At 42.7% G+C, this 22,121-nt stretch overlaps 1 protein-coding gene across 2 annotated transcripts in view; it reads right to left on the reverse strand.

Annotated features, from left to right (window-relative positions):
• LOC139467048 (nuclear pore complex protein Nup160-like) overlaps window positions 1-22,121 on the reverse strand; it is a 38,798-nt gene that overhangs the window by 14,169 nt on the left and 2,508 nt on the right. Inside the window, exons 2-24 of one of the 2 annotated variants that reach the window (XM_071248760.1) lie at window positions 21,887-22,007; window positions 20,956-21,163; window positions 19,767-19,995; window positions 18,815-18,893; window positions 18,126-18,240; window positions 17,090-17,168; window positions 15,881-15,969; window positions 15,072-15,146; window positions 14,627-14,724; window positions 14,081-14,234; window positions 13,041-13,136; window positions 12,825-12,929; window positions 10,448-10,513; window positions 8,678-8,786; window positions 7,651-7,816; window positions 6,902-7,035; window positions 6,028-6,188; window positions 3,683-3,816; window positions 3,205-3,275; window positions 2,581-2,737; window positions 1,510-1,665; window positions 881-1,013; window positions 487-582 (exon numbers count right to left, since the gene is read on the reverse strand). In XM_071248760.1, the coding sequence (XP_071104861.1) occupies window positions 487-582; window positions 881-1,013; window positions 1,510-1,665; window positions 2,581-2,737; window positions 3,205-3,275; window positions 3,683-3,816; window positions 6,028-6,188; window positions 6,902-7,035; window positions 7,651-7,816; window positions 8,678-8,786; window positions 10,448-10,513; window positions 12,825-12,929; window positions 13,041-13,136; window positions 14,081-14,234; window positions 14,627-14,724; window positions 15,072-15,146; window positions 15,881-15,969; window positions 17,090-17,168; window positions 18,126-18,240; window positions 18,815-18,893; window positions 19,767-19,995; window positions 20,956-21,163; window positions 21,887-22,007 (2,831 nt within the window). Of the gene's footprint in view, window positions 1-486; window positions 583-880; window positions 1,014-1,509; window positions 1,666-2,580; window positions 2,738-3,204; window positions 3,276-3,682; window positions 3,817-6,027; window positions 6,189-6,901; window positions 7,036-7,650; window positions 7,817-8,677; window positions 8,787-10,447; window positions 10,514-12,824; window positions 12,930-13,040; window positions 13,137-14,080; window positions 14,244-14,626; window positions 14,725-15,071; window positions 15,147-15,880; window positions 15,970-17,089; window positions 17,169-18,125; window positions 18,241-18,814; window positions 18,894-19,766; window positions 19,996-20,955; window positions 21,164-21,886; window positions 22,008-22,121 lie in introns of both variants that reach the window. The other variant, XM_071248759.1, reaches the window with a different exon arrangement.

The raw sequence follows: 22,121 nt of genomic DNA on the forward strand, positions 1-22,121 counted from the left end.
GCACAACCGGAGCATCAAACGAAAGTCTTGTTATCTATTCAGATAGTTTAAACTGACTTCATTTCACCACACTTAACCTTGTATGTTAATTCAAATTGAAAGTCGGGTGCCTCACTCTAATTGAGAACCTCGATCCATTGGTAGACATTGCATATGAATATGGCTCGATTATATCATGTCTGCAGTAGCTCTATGCATAACTAGTCTCAACTGACATGGAGCTTCTGCATAACATAATAACAAATGTAAATTCTGCTCTTGTCAGTGTAAATGATCAAACAGTTATAATGCAGCCTGGGAATACAATGGTGGAACATATTCCTCAAGGACTGATGAAGGAATTTTGAAAGGGATGGGGCTAGGGAGTGGGCTAGGGAGTGATAAGATGGATGTTGAAATTAAAATGTTGCATGATTCGTATTTAGTGGTAAATTCACTGACGTGTTCAGGTTCCAGATTTCTGTGTAACTCTGGTCCACTACTTACCAGATTGTCGTCATCCTCACTGGCAGCTCCGATGGCTGTCTTGGCCAGATGGATGACCATGTCGGGCAGGTTGAACTCCTCAAACTGACGTATCACCTGCACGCAACATAGAGCTGCACTTGTACATATTCTTCACATTAAACACATCTTCAAACTGATTTGATTTCAAGGCATTTAACTTAAGATGCACCGCACAGGATTACACACTGTTTTTCATTATTTCATGAATTAGAATTAAGAAAATTAACACATTCCATTTCAAATTCTGCCAAATAGTTACATTCATTGCTTCTATTTTTAGGATTGTTGCTATGGTTCAAAGTTTCACATCAGTTCCTTTTTCCCTGGAACAAACCCAGGCATTATGAACCACTCCTGTCCACTCCTCACTGACCTTGAGATAGTACAGGACCTCCATCTTGTGAAATTCCTCCTCATCTGTCTGCAGTAGTTTGTGACTAAGGAACGTCTCGTTGCCGACACCGCTGCCGGCCTGGGTGAAGCACTGAGCAGCCTTCTGGGGCTCGCTGAAAGGAAGAAGTTCCCAGTACAGCACCAACAGAGTGTGTGTGTGTGTGTGTGTGTGTGTGTGTGTGTGTGTGTGTGTGTGTGTGTGTGTGTGTGTGTGTGTGTGTGTGTGTGTGTGTGTGTGTGTGTGTGTGTGTGGGTGTGTGTGTGTGGGTGGGTGTGTGTGTGTGGGTGGGTGGGTGGGTGAGAGCGAAAGAGAGAGAGAGTATGTCAGTTTTATGTGGGAGGAAAGATTGATGCAGGTGCCATATCGTTTCTTTGATTCCAACCCAACATCATATCATCATGGCACGCCTGAAGGATGCAAAGCGAACAGAAGCTCCTCAAACAACAGGGACATCTTTGCACCCATTTGTTTATGTACCATATCTCCATTTCGGCAGAACACATCTACTCCTTCCAGAGTTTCATAACTGATCAACAACAAATAAAACCTTGTAACCTTAAATCTATTCATGTGGACACAAACAAACTCAATATCCCCGGAAAACTTACTCAAAATGCAGGTAGCACAGCCCGAGCAGGAAGCGTCTGGATGCCACGTTCCACTCACACCAGCTGCTCAGCAGACGGACATACTCCTGCAGGTGTAGGTACTGACACGAACCTACAAGGAATTCTGGGAACAGGAAGTTGTCGCTCATCGGCCATCTTGTATTAGGCTAAGGATATATATCAGTAAATTCCTATTAATTGTTTCACATGGAAAACAATTATGACTATCAACTCATCTCCTGATACCCAAAATGACATAAATTTTCCAGAAGCAAAAAATGTCAATTAACAAATGCAGAGTACAACTGACATGTTGTTTGTAACACTCTTCTTGTTAACTTATAGAATCATTGAACACAATAAGGGAACAGTAACACTGAAACAAGACTACGTTCAAGAATTCGATAAATAAATCTGTACAAAATACCTTATGCACCACATACATGCAAACGACTCAATGGTTGAGTACCTGGGATGAGAGCTGCCTGGAAAACAGCTTAGGTTGCTGAATTTACCAAATATATCAATAATTGTTCACTAATAACCCAACTTTCACATAATGAATGAATGCTCATATTGGTTTGCATCCACTGCCTTTGCCACAAGAAACGGACTGAAAATGTTCCCATACTTTTTGCATGATGTTTTAAAAATATTTTCCCTTTCTTAGTCAAGATTACCGTTATTTTTTTTTCAAAAGTACATCAATACAAACATAATGAATGTATGTTACTATTTGTGTCTTTCTTCATGCAAGTTTATACATTTTTGATAACAAAAAGGGGGAAAAAATGCAAAAACAGGCCAAACTGAATTTCCAGAATTTCTACACAGAGTTATGGGAATTGAATTGCCGTGTAGGCAAGAGGCCACCCTGACTGTTTTGGAAGCTGAAAATGTCAAGAATTTTTCACAGGAAATAACCCTGAAATAACCTTGACACATTTCCTATAATTTACCTCCTGTCTAGGGGCATACTGAACATATTGAAAACAAGAAATTAAATTGCTGAAATTGTCTGGCCATAAATGAATTAAAGATCAATAGCAGAGAGAGTTAAACAAAGGATACACAATCTTGGCGACTGTTCTGACGAGGGGGACCAGATGCTGGGCCCAGACGGCCTGGCTCCGGTAGTCAATACCCGGGATCTGAGCCAGTATGGAGCGCCCCTGTGCCCCGCCCACACCTTGGATAAACAGCTCAGCAAGAGTGACACTTGGCAAATCTAAAAACATGGCAGACAATGAACTGAATGAATATATGGCGAGACTGAATAAAAGACTTCACTGGATCAAAATGTCGATTGGTAGCAGTCTATAGTTAATGTACAGTTAATTTATAAAAGTTGAGCATCTAAAAATATCGATACAGCCTGATGTATATTGTACTGTTGAAATTAACATCACAGTGTGCCATACATTGTTATGCCGTACCAGTCTTAATTACTCATACCTGTTAAGTCAGCTAACGTGGGCTGTTTGTATGGTTTCACTAGAACAGGGCTTGACGCTTGTACCCATGATGGCAACTGAACCGTGGATTCTGTTTTGACCGCTAGGCTACCCCATCACCCAATTTGTGCAAAGAGATTTGTAGCACAATTCCTGTCTACAAATCATGGAGAACATTCGTACTAACTATGTATCGATGATTCAATCAGTCATCAAAACAATGACCGATCCCTATACTTACTTGACTTTGACGATGTTACATTTGTTGTATCAGAGATTTCCAGCGCTGCCAACTGTCTGACATTGAACTCCCTGGAACAGACAAGATGGTCACTGACTATTGCTATCAATACAAAACATTGAGACTGAATGAGTGTTGGTTTGTTTGTTGTTCAATGCCACATGCAGCAATATTCCACCAATATGACTGCAGTGTTTAAATACTCGTGTCTGGGCCAGAAAATCCAGTGACTGATATCATGAGCACTGATCCACGCAATTGGGACACGATGACATGCATCAACCAAGTCAGCGAGCCTGACCACCTGATCCTGTTAGTCGCCCCTTATGACAAGCATAGGCTCCTTTTACAGCAAGCATGGGTTGATGAAGACCTTGTTCAACACAGCTTTGAACTTTGTGTGCAAATCAAAATGTGACAAGACACGATAGAACAAATCATTCCAACTCATATTCACATAAAAGAATCAAACACTCACAGGGCAGTATTTTGGTTGCCAATGACAACTGATTGTGAAGCCCATACCAGGAGGAGATAACTCTGTATGAGGGATCCCGTGAGAGGGATGAGGTCTTCAGACACAACAGTGGACACATCCGGTCGCAGTCCATGCTGAAGAAATGACATCCAAAGCAGAAAATGTTTACTGTAGAAACTTAGTCTAACATAAAAGGGACAGAAATTCGCACAGTTCAAGTGTCATGTTAATTAGTGCTTGTACTATTTCAACATTTTAGGGTGTTTCCACAGGAGCCCGATAATTTTAAATTACATGTAATACATAAGGCTAAAAAACAAATATTCCTGGTTAACAGGCACCGCCGCATCATCACAGAGTCCGCCACGTTGCGTTTTTATTTCCATTTTCAAAAAAAAAAAAAAGCCTAAAACATTCCGTGTCTCGAACACACGACCCCAGATGTGAAATGCTACAATACTTAAAAACAATGCGGTTAGTGTGCAGTTACTTCCCTTTTCATGCGCACTGTTGTACTGCGCATCTCATGCGTTATGGTCATGGCGGCAGTAGGAGTTTGTGTGCTTGTCTTGCTGTTTGCAATTGATAGGAAGACTGAGGACTTTGCATCTCTGACGTCTAATGTTCGTTTCAAGGTGAGTTTATCGTGAGTTGATGTGGTTTGCCGATCAGATCATACACAATTTTAATATGCCAAAATTAACAAACTTGAATGATATCTTCGAGAAAAGGAATATAATTGATTACAAACTAAAGTCCAGATACACAAAGAACACTTTTATATCCAGATAGTGTAATAATATGACTAACTTGGGTACTTCAGTCATATTTGTTGTCATGCTTCTTCCAGTGTTGTGTGCTCACTATGACATTTTCATATTGTGAAATATAATCAAAGCTCATTGTATGCTTGTATCATGCACACACTGAAAGTCCAATAGTAGTCAAAGACTGTATTCCAGTGTTTTACTCATCAAGGAACTCATTTATGTCGGGAGGCCCTTTCCCAGGTTGATGGTACACAACTGTTTATTTGGTTACATACTAGTTTGAACAACACAAGAACTGCAAGCACTATTTTTTCAAAAGCCAGTATTTATTAAAGCTTAAGTCCAACAATTTGCATTAAGTCTAATAATTTACAATAAGTAAAAATATCACTATTTGGGCTATTAGACTGCAGGTTAATTTTGTTGCACTGTTCTTACTTGACCAAGGTTATGAGGCTATGTTGAAATGTTCAGCAAACAAACAAACAAGTATTTGTCACAGAGTGACGAAATATCCCCCGCCTGTACACCATAGTACCAAATATGAAGACAATCCAGCGATTAGTTCTTGAGATATTGTGGCAACACCGTTTTCCAACTCCAAAAACAGATTTGCCTGCTGTGACCTTGAAAATGGGGTCAAGGTCACCAAATCTGACAGGTGTATGCGGTGTCTGTATATACACTATAGTTCCAAATATGAAGACAATCCAGCGATTAGTTCTTGAGATATCGCGGCAACACTGTTTTCTAACTCCAAAAGCAGATTTGCCTGCTGTGACCTTGAAAATGGGATCAAGGTGACCAAAACCGACTGGTGTCTGCGGAGTCTGTATATACACCATAGTTCCAAATATGAAGACAATCCAGTGTTTAGTTCTTGAGATATCGCGGCAACACCGTTTTCCAACTCTAAAAGCAGATTTGTCTGCTGTGACCTTGAAAATGGGATCAAGGTCACCAAAACCGACTGGTGTCTGCGGAGTCTGTATATACACCATAGTTCCAAATATGAAGACAATCCAGTGTTTAGTTCTTGAGATATCGCGGCAACACCGTTTTCCAACTCCAAAAGCAGATATGCCTGCTGTGACCTTGAAAATGGGGTCAAGGTCACCAAAACCGACTGGTGTCTGCGGAGTCTGTATATACACCATAGTTCCAAATATGAAGACATTCCAGAGATTAGTTCTTGAGATATTGCGGCAACACCGTTTTCCAACTCCAAAAGCAGATATGCCTGCTGTGACCTTGAAAATGGGGTCAAGGTCACCAAAACCGACTGGTGTCTGCGGAGTCTGTATATACACCATAGTTCCAAATATGAAGACAATCCAGTGTTTAGTTCTTGAGATATCGCGGCAACAAACAGGTGGGACGTACGGACGGACGTACGGACGGACGGACAGACGGACGTACGGACGGACGTACGGACGGTCGTGAATACTATATCCCCCGCTTCGCGCTTTCGCGCGGCGGGGGATAATAAACAAACACTTCAGGCTGACTATATCATGATGTGACGGAACCCCACAGGCCAATGACCAGTAGATCAGAAACATCTCTGTGTTTTACCTGGTCTCCGAGTCTGATGGCTGCCACCTGGAGCACGAGGAGGTCTCGGCAGAACGACAGCCGTGTTGTACACATCTGCTCCAGGCAGACGGCCAGGATGGCGGAGGACGTGGAGCTGGTGAACAGCTGGCTGCAACTCAGCTGGCGGGATGCATCTACAGCTGCAGGAGGAAGGAAGATGAAACTTTGGGTTGATATTTCTGTGCATTGGGATACTTTTGGCATGTTTTCTTTTAATGATGAATCTGCAAAATGACAGATCCGCAAAAGCAGCAAAACGATACCAGTCATCCATCAGACACTCACTAGTCATCCATCAGACACTTCAGTCATCCAGCAGACACTCACCAGTCATCTATCAGACACTGCAGTCATCCATCGGACACTCATCAGTCATCTATCAGACACTGCAGTCATCCATCAGACACTCACCAGTCATCCATCAGACACTCACCAGTCATCCATCAGACACTCACCAGTCATCCATCAGACACTCACCAGTCTTTTATCAGACACTGCAGTCATCCATCAGACACTGCAGTCATCCATCGGACACTGCAGTCATCCATCAGACACTGCAGTCATCCATCAGACACTGCAGTCATCCATCAGACACTGCAGTCATCCATCAGATACTCACCAGTCATCCATCAGACACTCACCAGTCATCCTTCAGACACTGCAGTCAGCCATCAGACACTGCAGTCATCCATCAGACACTAACCAGTCATCTATCAGACACTCACCAGTCATCCATCAGACACTCACCAGTCATCAAGCAGACACTCACCAGTCATCCAGCAGACACTGCAGGCATCTATCAGACACTGCAGGCATCTATCAGACACTCACCAGTCATCTATCAGAGACTCACCTGAGTCATCCAGCATGAAGTCCTCCTCCTGGTTGCTGAGGTCAAGGATCTTGAGCAGGACACGAAGGGCTGACACCAGGTTGTGTATCTCCTCCAGACGGTCACCGACATCCGTGGCAAGCAGGGAGTCACCTCTAGATGGACAATGTACAGAGGACAGGGTCAGTGAGGACAGGGTCAGTGAGGACAGGGTCAGTGAGGACTAGGTCAGTGTGGACAGGGTCAGTGTATGTGGGCAAGGGTATATTCTGTTTTCCAAGGCATAATACTGACAGGAAACAAGCCGTAAATAGAAGGCAATTCACCTCATTCCTAAGCATAAAACCAAATTTCTTTGTTGGATATCTTTCTTTGTAATCCTTTTATTTTTGAAAAACACCAACCCTCAAACACCTGTAATATCCCGAATTATTTATTTCTTCACGAGCTGTAATTAGGGCATGAGTTGACTTATACCCCACAGGGTCAGTGAGGACAGGGTCAGTGGGGACTGGGTCAGTGGGGACAGGCTGAGTTGACTTATACCCCACTTTGGCATCATATGATGACTAGCTTGATGTTTGAGGGAAGTCACAGATCAATGACTTTTACCACTTTGGTGAAACCAAAAAGCATTGTAATCAATGTGCTTGGCATGTCTCATCCACATACACTGGTCCTTTATCACCAATATCATTATATCTCTTATAGCAGCATCAATGATACAGAAGAAACTGGTAGCTGAGGTGGACAAATACTGAATAACAAACCCTGGGGGGAAGAAGAGAGTGTCAACCATGGGTGTCACAACATCTTTCGGCGACTCGAACATGCCGGCCTCTGTGTGGAACTGCGTGGACAACTCCTCTGACATCTGGTTGCTGATGTCACGCACGCACTCACACAGCTTCATCACGTCCTGGCCCAGGCTCCAGTCTACACACAAAAAGTTTAGGTCAAGGCGGTTTCATCATATTGCATGCAGTGTTTGAAAATATGGGGATTGGAGGTCCTTAGGTTTGCAGCCAAGGTATTTCTATGTAAACATTTTAAATCATCCTCTTGGCTTTCAGCCTTACCTCTACATTTTCAGCCTTACCTCTACATTTTCAGCCTTACCTCTACATTTTCAGCCTTACCTCTACATTTGGTGTTGTTGAAAGTCCAAGACATGCAAGAGTTGCTCTTTCAACTGAACACATCTGACAACGTTAACATTTTACTCATTTGTTAAATTATGCAAATTTCTCCTTTATGCATTTACTGCTTGTTCTTGACAAGAGAGAAGGAGCTCATGAGAGGTCTTTTCCGAAAGAAGAAGTTGTTCCAATTGGTTGTGTGGCTAACCCTATCACACAGCTCCCATGTGACCCAAGAAGTGGTGACATAACTGAACTGCACTTTGCTGCTATCAAGCCCAGAGACAAAACCTGTTTTTGAATCTCAGCATATGCTCTTGAATAAGGCGAAGGGTATTTGACTGACCTTCCAATCACTACACCCCAAGGGGCTGTAAGGGGAAGGGTATTTGACTGACCTTCCAATCACTACACCCCAAGGGGCTGTAAGGGGAAGGGTATTTGACGGACCTTCCAATCACTACACCCCAAGGGGCTGTAAGGGGAAGGGTATTTGACAGACCTTCCAATCACTACACCCCAGGTGGCTGTAAGGGGAAGGGTATTTGACTGACCTTCCAATCACTACACCCCAAGGGGCTGTAAGGGGAAGGGTATTTGACGGACCTTCCAATCACTACACCCCAAGGGGCTGTAAGGGGAAGGGTATTTGACTGACCATCAGTGGGCAGCTGCAGCTCCTCGCAGTCAGCGTCGGACAACTGGGACTGTGGCAGACAGTATAGTTCCTCCAGCTTGTCACATGGCCGGACGTAGCTCACCGACCCCTGAAACATGGAACCCAGATCAGCACAGTCCAATTGTGCATGCTGTTTAATGCCACACACAGCAATTCATGTAACGCAAACCTGTACATAATCAAGTCTGGACAAAATTCAAGAGATGGATAATGTGAGCAACAATCGCCGCTGAGGGTCATGTTGACACGCCATCAACCAAGTCACAGAGCCAGACCACCCGATCCTTAAAGTTGCCTCTGAGGACCAGCACATGTTTCTAGGGACCAATTCTAACCGACATGTGAAAATCCGGGGTTAGAATAGGTCTTCAGCAACCCATGCTTGCTGTAAAAGGCGACTAACGGGATTGGGTGGTCAGGCTCACTGACTTTGTAGATGCATGTCATCGATCCCAATTGCGTGGATCGATGCTCATGTCAATCACTGGATTGTCTGGTCCAGACTCGATTATTTATAGACTGCCGTCATATAGCTGGAATATTGCTGAGTGTGGCATTAAACAACTGGCCAACCAGCCAACCAATTCTTACCCGGGATCCCCACTGACAGTATGGGTGACTACTGGGGTACATGCTGACATATTTGTCCTGTTATCATTACCTTCCAACAACTCTATATCCTGTATATGTCTGACACGGTGTTTAACATGATCCCAACAGCTTGGGATTGTAGGTGAAGTGAAATGGGGTTTAATGTCATGTCCAATTTTTATTTCACTTAAATACCAACGTGCATGCATGTGTGTGTTGCTGCTTGTTCCAGTCCTGACTGATGCCCATTTATAGTGCTAGCCCACTGAGATACCATGCCGCAGTTTAACATGAATACCCCACTCAGACACAGTATACTGACTCGGAGGCGACCAGTCCTTGTTTTAGCCCCTTAATGCCGAACGCCAGGCAGGGCAACAACAAGTACCTCTTTTAACGTGTTTTGGTACGACGAGGCCAAGGATCGAACCCTGGACCTTCTGCTCCCTTGATGGATGCTATACCACTTGACCACAGAGGCGGTCCTTGGGAAGGGAGTGAGTGAGTGTTGTTTTACTAGTTAGGGACGACCATTTCATATTCTGATATGATGTTATGGTGGCCAACTGGTCAAGGGTACTAATCATGATGTAGTAGTATGTAATTATGTACAATGATGTTTATATTATCAAATGTATTTCAATGTCAGCAATTATTTTAATCCCTAAGTCTTAGTCCTTGCTCAACCACCCAATCTGACCTGCTTCACTTTAACAATAGCACAGCCACCATTGCACTTGCCTTATATTTTTCTCATGGCCTCTATTGTCTAGCCCCAGCCCCAGCCCCAGCTCCAGCCCAAGCCCAAGCCCAAGCCCAAGCCCCAACCCCTTATATTCAGTGACAGTGGGCCTGATGGGACTGGTTAGCTTGCATTTTACACTTGCATGAGAGTCTGTATTGCAGCAAGTTCACTTTTCACTTTTATTATGTAGACATAGGACACTGTGTTAGCAAGGATGCATAACAATGGTTTGACAAATCTGGGCCAATCAAACTGTAGCAAAGATTCACTTTGTCAGGGCATGAGGACAAACAATCAGCCAGGTCACACATTGTTACCACTCGATCCTCACAAGTCGGTTCTAACCACAAACATGGGTGACATGGTCCTTGTCTACCCCGAGGTCCCCACAGGGAAGACACTGCATCACTTACCTTCCTGATGAGGCAAACCAGGCCGGTGACACTGTCCGAGAACAGGCCCTTCACCTTGGCACCAACCTGAAAACATGGTCGACACATCACCAACAAATATCAATGTAATGGATCGATAACTATTATGTTTATAATGAGATGTTGGAGGACAAGTAGTCGAAGTGATCAAAACACTGTCATGGGAAAGACAATTTATGCAAACATCTTATATCACTCAAGACAGATTGGAGACAGTGCATTGGCAAGATACAACTTGGATGTTCTACTACCCAACTCCTGGTATGTCAACTGTTATAATACCCACCTCCCAGTATGCTATGTTACACTACCCACCTCCTGGTATGTCATCTGTTACACTACCCACCTCCTGGTATGTCATCTGTTACACTACCCACCTCCTGGTATGTTATGTTACACTACCCACCTCCTGGTATGTCAACTGTTATAATACCCACCTCCCAGTATGCTATGTTACACTACCCACCTCCTGGTATGCTATGTTACACTACCAACCTCCTGGTATGTCATCTGTTACACTACCCACCTCCTGGTATGTTATGTTACACTACCCACCTCCTGGTATGTCAACTGTTATAATACCCACCTCCCAGTATGCTATGTTACACTACCAACCTCCTGGTATGTCATCTGTTACACTACCCACCTCGAGGGTATGTTATGTTACACTACCCACCTCCTGGTATGTTAGGTTACACTACCCACATCCTGGTATATTAACGGTTATACTACCCATCTCTTGGTATGTTACCTGTTATACTAACAACCTACTGGTATGTTATGTTACGCTACCCAATTCCTGGTATGTCAACTGTTACACTACCCACCTCCTGGTATGTCAACTGTTATACTAACCACCTCCTGGTATATTATGTTACACTACCCACCTCCTGGTATGTTAACTGTCGTACTACCCACCTCCTGGTATGTTATGATACACTACCCACCTCCTGCTATGTTATGTTACACTACCCACCTCCTGGTATGTTATGATACACTACCCACCTCCTGCTATGTTATGTTACACTACCCACATCCTGGTATGTTATGATACACTACCCACCCCCTGGTATGTTATGATACACTACCCACCTCCTGCTATGTTATGTTACACTACCCACCTCCTGGTATGTTATGTTAAACTACCCACCTCCTGGTATGTTATGATACACTACCCACCTCCTGGTATGTTATGTTACACTACCCACCTCCTGGTATGTTATGTTACACTACCAACCTCCTGGTATGTTATGCTACACTACCCACCTCCTGGTATGTTATGCTACACTACCCACATCCTGGTATGTTATGTTACACTACCCACCTCCTGGTATGTTATGATACACTACCCACCTCCTGGTATGTTATGATACACTACCCACCTCCTGGTATGTTATGTTACACTACCCACCTCCTGGTATGCTATGTTACACTACCCACCTCCTGGTATGTTATGTTACACTACCCACATCCTGGTATGTTATGATACACTACCCACCTGCTGTTATGTTATGTTACACTACCCACATCCTGGTATGTTAGGTTACACTACCCACATCCTGGTATATTAACGGTTATACTACCCATCTCCTGGTATGTTACCTGTTATACTAACAACCTACTGGTATGTTATGTTACGCTACCCAATTCCTGGTATGTCAACTGTTACACTACCCACCTCCTGGTATGTCAACTGTTATACTAACCATCTCCTGGTATGTTATGTTACACTACCCACCTCCTGGTAAGTTAACTGTCGTACTACCCACCTCCTGCTATGTTATGATACACTACCCACCTCCTGGTATGTTATGTTACACTACCAACCTCCTGGTATGTTATCTGTTACACTACCAACCTCCTGGTATGTTATGATACACTACCCACCTCCTGGTATGCTACGTTACACTACCCACCTCCTGGTATGTTATGTTACACTACCCACTTCCTGGTATGTTATGTTACACTACCCACCTCCTGGTATGTTATGCTTTACTACCCACCTCCTGGTATGTTATGTTACACTACCCACCTCCTGGTATGTTAACTGTTATACTACCAACCTCCTGGTAAGTTATGCTTCACTACCCACCTCCCGGTATGTTTTGTTACACTTCCCACCTCCTGGTATGTTATGATACACTACCCACATCCTGGTATGTTATATGTTATACTACCCACCTCCTGGTATGTTACCTGTTATACTACCAACCTCCTGGTAAGTTATGCTTCACTACCCACCTCCTGGTATGTTTTGTTACACTACCCACCTCCTGGTATGTTAAGTTACACTACCCACCTCCTGGTATGTTATATGTTATACTACCCACCTCCTGGTATGTTATGTTACACTACCCACCTCCTGGTACTGTATACAGCAGGAGTAGAACTTGCTCCACTGTTCCAGCTGCAGCTGGTAGTAGTCCTCCTCCTGCATCTCAACATCCAGGGCACAGTTCCGGATCTGGGATGGGATAACACACTCATCATACTATGTTCCATGGATCCTAAAGCCTTTCAATCAAGACAAGTTTGTTGAAGCCAATCTTGGATTCTTACAACACAAAACACCTACCTCAGACTCTACAGCGTTGACAACTTCCTCTCGCAGGTTGGACATGCTGACAATACTCTCGGCCTGTAGGGCTGTGTCCAGGGAACGTCTGTATACCTGCGAAGAACATCAACCACTGTCTGATGGAGGAGTGTATGCAGAAAGCAGATATAAAAATGTGCCTCAGGATAATCACAAATATGTAGTAACAGTGTGCCCGTTTGTCCAGATTACCGTGATGTGAGAATGTATCACGGGCTTCATATGATACACACATCACCACAAAGTATTTCTTTCAAAAACAGATACCGTATTCGACGTAATAAGCGCCCCGCTCTAATAAGCGCCCACAGCGATATTTGCTAATATAATGGCTAGTGAACAATCCCAATTGGCACCCCTTCCTATTGATCAATGTACACAAGACTGTACGACTGATTACGTCAAAATAACTCCCTCGCTTCAATTGGGTTAGACATTTAAAACGGACGGGACTTTCCATAGCTGGTAAGATGTACTGCCATACAATCTCAGCCATCTATCCGACTTTCCAGAACTTTCTCTTTTTGGTTTTCAAATTTTGAATCAAACGTCTTCAAAGCGTAGTCTGGAAGTCGCCATTTTGAATCCAGTCCTGGAAAGCTTGAGAAAGCTGCTTTCTGATCAGCTGATGTCGATTTTTAACTAGTCATTTCATTGGCCGGTCAGTGTTTGCAAAGGGTCATTCTGACGTGACCTGGAAAGGGATGTCCTCAGATCTTTGTTTACCGGTATCGAGAACTAAGATCTGATTTTAAAGACAGTGAAACTTCAAGGTTCAGTGACTTCCAATTTCAACCTAGCACCCTTGTTCCTAGGTGAAGTCAGATACAGAGTAGCCAAAATAGGAAAAAGACAAAACATATTCATTGTAGTATTCATTTGATTTATTTATTCATGAATTCAACCATTCAAATTATAAGTATAAGAGTTCTAGTAAAATAATACAGAATCAGTTTTAAATGTCTTCACCTTCTTGACTATGGACTGTTGATATGACATTGCTAGCTGTCTACACTTACATTGAGAGCCTTGAGCAGGTCTTGACTGGAGAACCTGCCTGGGTGGAAGATCCTCTCCAGGTAGACATCGCGGGGGTCACGGAAGGAGGGGATGAGGATGTCGGCCACCTCCTGGGGCTGCAGCAACACCTCCACCCACGACTCTGTGTCGTCACTGTCCACCCTGAACATGTTACATTATCAGTCTCAACAATCCTAAACGGATAATGTTTGATGTTCCCGTGAAACTTTTACACAGTTATATGCCGCAATGGCAGTTTTGTCATAGCAGGATAGATAATTCTAATGATCGTGTAATTAATATGAATGATAACAATAATTGAAGAAATATCTAGAGGCTGAGTGGGTTGAATTCAACGCAACTTTGAACAGTATTTCAGTTATATATCACAGCCTTTCACAGATCTGGGATCTTTACAAATAGTTCGGAGGGAGTGAATATTGCTCAATCATGCTAATGCATTTTCATTGTGCTGACAAAAACATGTTTATCACAACTGACTTAAATAAAATGAGGAACTCTTGAATCAATACAAAGTAACGTACCCAGCAATGATTGCTACTCGAGAGATTGTCTCCCCTGACTGGCTGGTCCACAGTGTGTAGAGTTTGTCAGCCGTCACGCAGTAGTCTACAAGGTCTTCCTGCAACACAGACAGCTTCATATCATTTAGAAAATATAATCACATCAATTATTTTAGAGAAATTCAACTCTTTCCCCAAAATCACATTTAAAAGAGAATGAAATGAAGTATATCCTGGGATTAATAAAAAGTTATATGTCTTATGTTTTTGTAAAATGGTTCTTTTAAAGTTCTCTTTTGTTCAGAAAACATCCATTTGGATCCATCTAAATTGTTATCAGGACAACAACAACAATAAAAATGTAAGGCAATTTATAATGACTCCATTCACCAAGGTAATGGCTATGGTGCCTTGCAGTGCAGACACTAGAGACTGTAACATCATCCGTATGACATGACCGACTTACCAAGGGGCCAAACACTGTGACCTGGTGCTGGATGTGAAACCTGCTGTCCGTGTACACCGGCTTCACCAGGCAGAACTGCAACACAGAGCAGGAACACGAGAGGTGAAATGGGGACAAACATCTTCTTCAAGATTATTGCACCAACATAGTGGCATGAAAGCATAAATCCAGCAATATTCCAGCAATATCACGGCGGGGAACACCAGAAATGGGCTTCACACATTGTACCCATGTCAGGAATGGAACCCGTCTTCAGGGTGACGAGCGAATGCTGTAACCACAAGGCCACCCGACCGCCCCTGATAGCATGAGCTTCTATTCACGCAGATAAAGTAACATGGTGTGGGTCATACCTTCAGTCATTGTCTGTATTTGGATATCCCACTAACAGCTAATTGGCCAACTGCCATCAATAACCTTGAAATAAGGTCAAGGTCACAATTATCAACTAAAATCTGCTAACATTTTAAAGGTACATTGGCACCAAATTTGAACCAAATGCATGAAGAGGTTTGGATGAAGACTTGTATTGATCCTGATTAGAATTGGGTTTTCAGCAAACCATGCTTGTCGTAGGAAGAGATAAACAGGATTTGGTGGTCAGGCTTACTGACATGGTTTGAAGCATGTCATCGCATCCCAATGGCATCGATCAATGCTCATGAAGTCAATGACTGGATTGTCTGGTCCAAAGCGGATTATTTACAGATCGCTGGATTTACATATAGCTTGAGTGAGGTGTTAAACAACAAACAAAGTACTCGGGATTGTGGTTGGGAGGAATAAGCTTCAGTTTAACAAGAACGTACCTGGTTCTGGTCAGGGAAAGTAAGATGGACACACAGCTGGAAGGAGTTGTTCTTGGGGTTGATAACCTTCTTTATTACATGACCTGAGGCTGCAAGAGCAAGTGAGTTGAAACTGCTCAAACATCATTTCAGTTGCAAGCTAAAAAAGGTCAATCATGACTTTACAAACTGACAGTTGCCTTCATGATTCTTCTTAGTGGGAAGACATTTTATACATTTCTTGAGCATGTTCTTCTTGAAATGAGAGAGTAAATGAGGTAGGTTTAATATAGCTTTGAACTGCATTCCAGTTATATCATGGCGTGTCAGCTTAATGTGGGAGGAAAGCCGATGTGGCGCAGGTCCTAGACGTTTACCACTTTGGTGAAACCATCAAGCACGACTATGGTGTTGTCACATGTAGACACATAATCAGGGGGAACGGGGATTTGAATCCATCATAGGTTTCTGGCACGCCCAAGGGATGCAACTCTACACAGCAAATTGCGGCGCCTTAGACAACTGGGCAACCGGTGCCCCCTTTTTGAAATGACAATGGGTTATCTGATTATAATTACCTACTCAAACAGAATATGTGAATGAATGTAAACCTCAGAACATACATGAGTATATATCATCGACACAAACATGCCTATCACAGTCACAGGCTGTCCACACCATTACATATGCCTTTATTTTGGTAATTACAGTGACTTAGGATCACTATAAGGGTAACCCTCTTTTCAGGGCATTATCATTTGCAGAAGCCCGAGGTCTTCCATTAACTGCCCAATGAAGGAGGGCAGTTGAAAAGATTGAGGGCTTCTGCAAATGATGATGCCCTAAAATAGAGTTACCGTTATTATAGCTAAAATGAACAGAATTTGTTATCAAATACAAATGAACAAAAATATCGGTTTTGAAACATTTACAGCTATCAACACAAATTTCACTGACCCACTTTTACAAATATGGAAACGTCATAGAACAAACCAGATAACGTCACTTTTGAACGTGATGTCACCTATCCCTATCCATTTGACGTTGCTTAACGTAATAATGGCCTGTCGTCAAGTAATATGAGGGCATTATCAAGTTACAGTGGCCCGCTCATTTCTGATAACATGCGGGTGGTTTAATGTTAAATCTATCCAGTTTAGCTGAAATACTGGTTAACTAAAGGATGAAGTGAATGTGGCTGTTAATCAAGGGGAGACAACTGTATCTTACTGCTGGTGACTGGCGGCAGAGACTGGTCCCGTGATGACAGAAACTCCAGCAAGCTGTAGGCAAGAATGCACTCTCTTGTCTGTAAAATACAACTTTCTCTTTCAATACAAAACTCTAACAAATGTTAACTTTGCTTTTAAATTGTACATCAATATGAGTGAGTGAGTGAGTTGAGTTTAACGCTGTTTAACATTATTCCAGTTATATCACGGCGAGTCAACTAAATGTGGGAGGAAAGCCCTAAGTGATGCAGGTCTCAGACGTTTACCACAGGTAAGGTGCTGACAAACCTAGAAACATAATTGGGGCGAACCAGGATTTGAACCCACAATCATAGGTTTCTGGCATGTCCAAGAGACAACTTAGACGACTGGGCCACCCGAGCCCCCTGTGTATCAATATGAAGTTTCGACTGAAATCATAGACAATATTTTCTTGAGGCCATTGAAAGACTGTTAGTTTATGAGCAAAGACTGAGTCTGTCAATAGTGTCTTCAGCCTCATAGCAAAATGTGCCATTGCAAGTTGTCCCCAGCTGGTGGGTCATGACAAGTGTAACACCCCTTTGAATACTGTCTGTCAATGTGAAACCCACAAGCACAGGTATTGTGACAAACCAAGAACCTAAATCTTGGCACCCGTGAAGATCCGGGGTAGAGTAGGTCTTCACCAAACCATGCTTGCGGTAAAAGGCAACTTTATTATTGTAAGAGGCAACTAAAGGGATTGAGCGGTCAGGCTCGCTGACTTGGTTGATGCATGTCATTGTATCCCAATTGTCTAGTTCAGACTCGTTTATTTACAGACTGGCATCATTCATCTGGCATATTGCTGAGTGCGGAGTTAACAAACAAACAAACAAACAAACAAACAAACAAACAAACAAACCCTCAATCTGGGTGCATCTGGGAATGATTCTGGCAGCTAAGGGAAGCAACTCTGCACAGCAAATATTGTGGCCATCTGAGTCCCCAGTAAATAACAGGGTCTGGTATTTTATGTGTCTTAAGAAATGGGAACATTAAACAAACCTTACCTTAGCAGACCACATCCTTAGTTTGTGGTCACGGCACACGCAGAAGATGAAGTCCTCGCCATGAATGGAATGGATGACGATGCCAGTGGCTGTTCCAGCATCTTGCTGCACCCCTCTGAAAACAATATATGAAATGTAATGTAATTTTTTATTGATTTGTACTTTTAACTCTACCATACATTTTGCTACCTTGCAATAGATAGTGCATAGAGGATTCCTTACAAGTAATTACAGGGGTAGAAACTAATATTTTTAGTCCATTAGTCCTTATAATGATAACATACAGCAAAACTCCTAAAAATGGCAAATTCCTTCTAGTCCTTTTGATACCTTAACTATTGGGCAGTTTGGCAAGAACTACAGGACTATTGCCAATTTCTAACGCTGAATTATTTAAATAGGAAAAAGCAAGTTAAGTAACAATAGTTGATCGGAATCTATTGGTCCCTGTAAAGGCTTGACAAAAACTCTGAGGTTGTTTTGATCACTAGTATCTATGACACTTCAACTATTAACAGTGCTGGTTATAATTGGTACTGCTCTGAATAAGTATACAATATCAGAACACAGACACATTTATAATCAACATAAGGAGGACTAGCTATTAACATCATGTACTGACATTTTCTGGACTACAGGTGTAGAATTGTTATGGCAACACAGGAAGGTAGAAGGAGGTTTCAATTCACCTGATGAGGACAGGAACCAGGCCGTTCCACAACTTCTGCATCATGGAGGATTGTGACAGCTCATGCTGCTGAACAACTCCTGCCACAGACATCAGGACAGCCATTAAACAACAGTAATCAAGAGACAGCTAGATCATGGTTCATACAGATATAGAACACTAAAATTCAAGGCCTTTTGAAGGCCTACTTAGTTGGGTTATTACTTGGGTTCTGTCTGTCAATATTTCTTTAAATCCACCATACTGTATATTAGTCAAAAGACCATACTATATATTAGTTGCAAGACCTTACCTTAAATTAGTCGTAAGACCTATTTTGGTGATTTTCAAGGCTTTTCAAAGTTGACACTAAAAATACAGGCTTTTCAAGAGGGACCTTAAGATTCAAGGCCTTTACAAGCCTGTACAAGGTGAGGTGAAATGGGGTTTAACGTCGCGTCCAAGATTATTGCACTTATATAGCGACATGCATGCACGTGTATGTGAGTGTGTGGCTGCTTGTACTAGTCCGGACTGATGCCGATTTATAGTGCTAGCTCACTGAGATACCATGCCGCAGATTAACATGAATACCCTACTCAGACACAGTATACTAACTCCGAGCCAACCAGTCCTTGTTTTAGCCCCTTAATGCTGAGCGCCAGACAGGGTAACAACAAGTACCATCTTTTATCGTCTTTTGGTATGATGCGGACGGGGGTCAAACCCCGGACCATTCGCTCTCCGGGCGGACGTTCTACCACTAGACCACGGTGGCGATTTTCAAAGAAAACAGAGGTAGTGGGGTAGCCTGTACAAACCCTGTAGATTTAAAAGTATTTGTTTAACAGAAAGGCAAATAACAATGAACTAGTGTCAGTATCAGGGTTTCACATGACATAGGAACTCTGGGTATTTGACACACTATTCACCCAAAAACTATTTATCATAGTCAAGTCTGGACTCCACCTTACCTTGAACCCCCAAGGCTGGCATTTTGACCTGAATTATCCCCCCTGCATCCGTGGCAAGGACGAAGAGTGCCTCTCCATCGCTGGTGACGTGGGTGGCGGCTGTGAGGAGATGGGCTGTGATGCTTCCGCTAGGGTTCAACATGTGCATGTTTTTGGCTTCTGTTGCAGTGGCAACTGTGGCGTCGTAGAAGATGGACAATGGGGATGTGTCGGTTGCGAATCTAGCCTCCTTGAGGATCCAAACAAGGTCAGATTAGCTGCATCATGATTTGGTAAAAATGTAACTGATGCAGTTTCTTACATCATCAATGAGACCAGCCCAGTCTTATGTAGTCTGTGATTGTGATGGAGAGGAACGGAATTAGGGATCATTATCATGATTTTTATTCAATCAGTGCTCCAGATAATATTACAAGCATAAGAGTAGAGTACTGGTTATTATCAGGACTGACCAGTATCAGACAATAGTACCGCACTGCTCATGTGTAGAATTGACAAGTACTCGTATGAAATTCACAGCCATAATTTAAAGACCTTGTGTTTTCATTCAGATTTTGGTGCAAATAACGTAAACATAACCGAGACAAGAGAATTCGAGTGCAATATTATTAGCCAATAACAATACAGGATTGGGATGAAACCCATTTGCTGCTGATACGAAATGACATATTCCTCTTTAAGTGGAAGGTAATGCCCAATATGGCAAACAGAAGTTTTGCTCTGTTTTGAGAATAAGTAGACACTGTCCAGTAACAATAAATTATAAGTGCGGATAGTATTATTTGATATGGTTGTAATTTGCAATCCATCATAATTTGACTCATTTACATCCATACAACACGCCATCTATCTGGAGCACTGTTCAACTTTGATGAGACATTCTTCATCATTACAAATTTCAAAAACATCTTCCGGTCACACTGAATGAATCTCATAGATAGAGATCGATAGAGAAAGAGTATGGTGAGTATGGGTATGGTGCTGACAAACTTAGAATAGAAACATAATCGGGGTGAACTGGGATTCAAACACACAATTACATGTTACTGGCGTGTCCAAGGGATGCACCTCTGCACAGAAAATTGCTACATCTTAGACGACTGCACCACCCGTCCACAATAAGTGACTTTAGATATCTTATACACAATGTGTATAATGGGCTAACTTTATGACTGATTTTCTGACTCACCCTTCTGTCAAGTTTGAGGGGGTGGGGAAAGACGAGTCTGTGCACGCTGGCCACAGTGGGGACCAGGATGACAAGGCTGTTGCGGGCCTCGTGAACTGAGATGCCGTTGAGTATGGGTGTGTCCTGGAACCTGTACCGCACATGGTTACCGGACAGGTTCACGTCCAGTGACTGCTCTACCATTTCTAGGGTGTCATCATTTGCTCTCCTGGAAACAAAGCAACACTCCCACTGGTCTAATGGTCAAATATTTGAGACCTTCATGCTGAGAGGTATTGTATCAGTAAAATATCTGGGATTGTCAATCGACTGATTTTTCCAAAATGTTCCCTCGACCATGTTAACTAAATAGTTTGCATAATTCATGCAAGAAACAAAAATAATTTCTATTTCTAAATCATACAAACATTATGATGAAGGGGACGAAATGCTTGGTTATCTTGAGCTGACCAGTCCTTATTTAATTTTATTGATACCAAAAAGCCAGGCAGGGTAACAATAAGTACCATCTTTAAAGTATTTTGGTAAGACACGGCCAGGGTATAAAACCACCAACCTTCCTCTCATAGATAAGACATGGGAAGACAGCTGAATATTTCCTACACTTATCAAGGACTAATGAGTGAATGAGTCAGTATGATTTTACGCCGCTTTTAGCAACATTCCAGCAATATCACGGCGGGAGACACCAGAAATTGGCTTCACACATTGTACCCATGTCGCGAATCGAACCCGGGTCTTTGGCGAGACGAGCGAACGCTTTAACCACTAGGCTACCCAACAGCCTTATCAAGGAATAAGGATCCCAAATAAATCACATAAAGCTTTTACAAAAGTTACACATTAGATTAAGAATGATCATGGAATCATACCAACTGAACTATGATGGAAGAATGAAATATCCCAAGCTCAAAACTATTGATCAACTCACCAGTATATGAATCTGTTTCTGACGGGGGAGTTCTCCAGCCCTGAAGAGTCAGCATCTCGGTAGCAGTAGCCGCCACAGCTCTCTGGCACCTTGATGTCCTGCAGGGTGCTGGCAGAGGCACCTGGAAAACCAACATATTTACAGTTCTCACAATATCAAGACTCAATGTGTTTGTTCTTAGAACTCAGATCCTAAACACATATTATGACTGGTACATATTCTTGGACACTGATTT

This window comes from Haliotis cracherodii, unplaced genomic scaffold, assembly GCF_022045235.1.
Source record: "Haliotis cracherodii isolate W230 unplaced genomic scaffold, xgHalCrac1.p SCAF_19, whole genome shotgun sequence".
Taxonomy (NCBI): Eukaryota; Metazoa; Mollusca; class Gastropoda; order Lepetellida; family Haliotidae; genus Haliotis; species Haliotis cracherodii.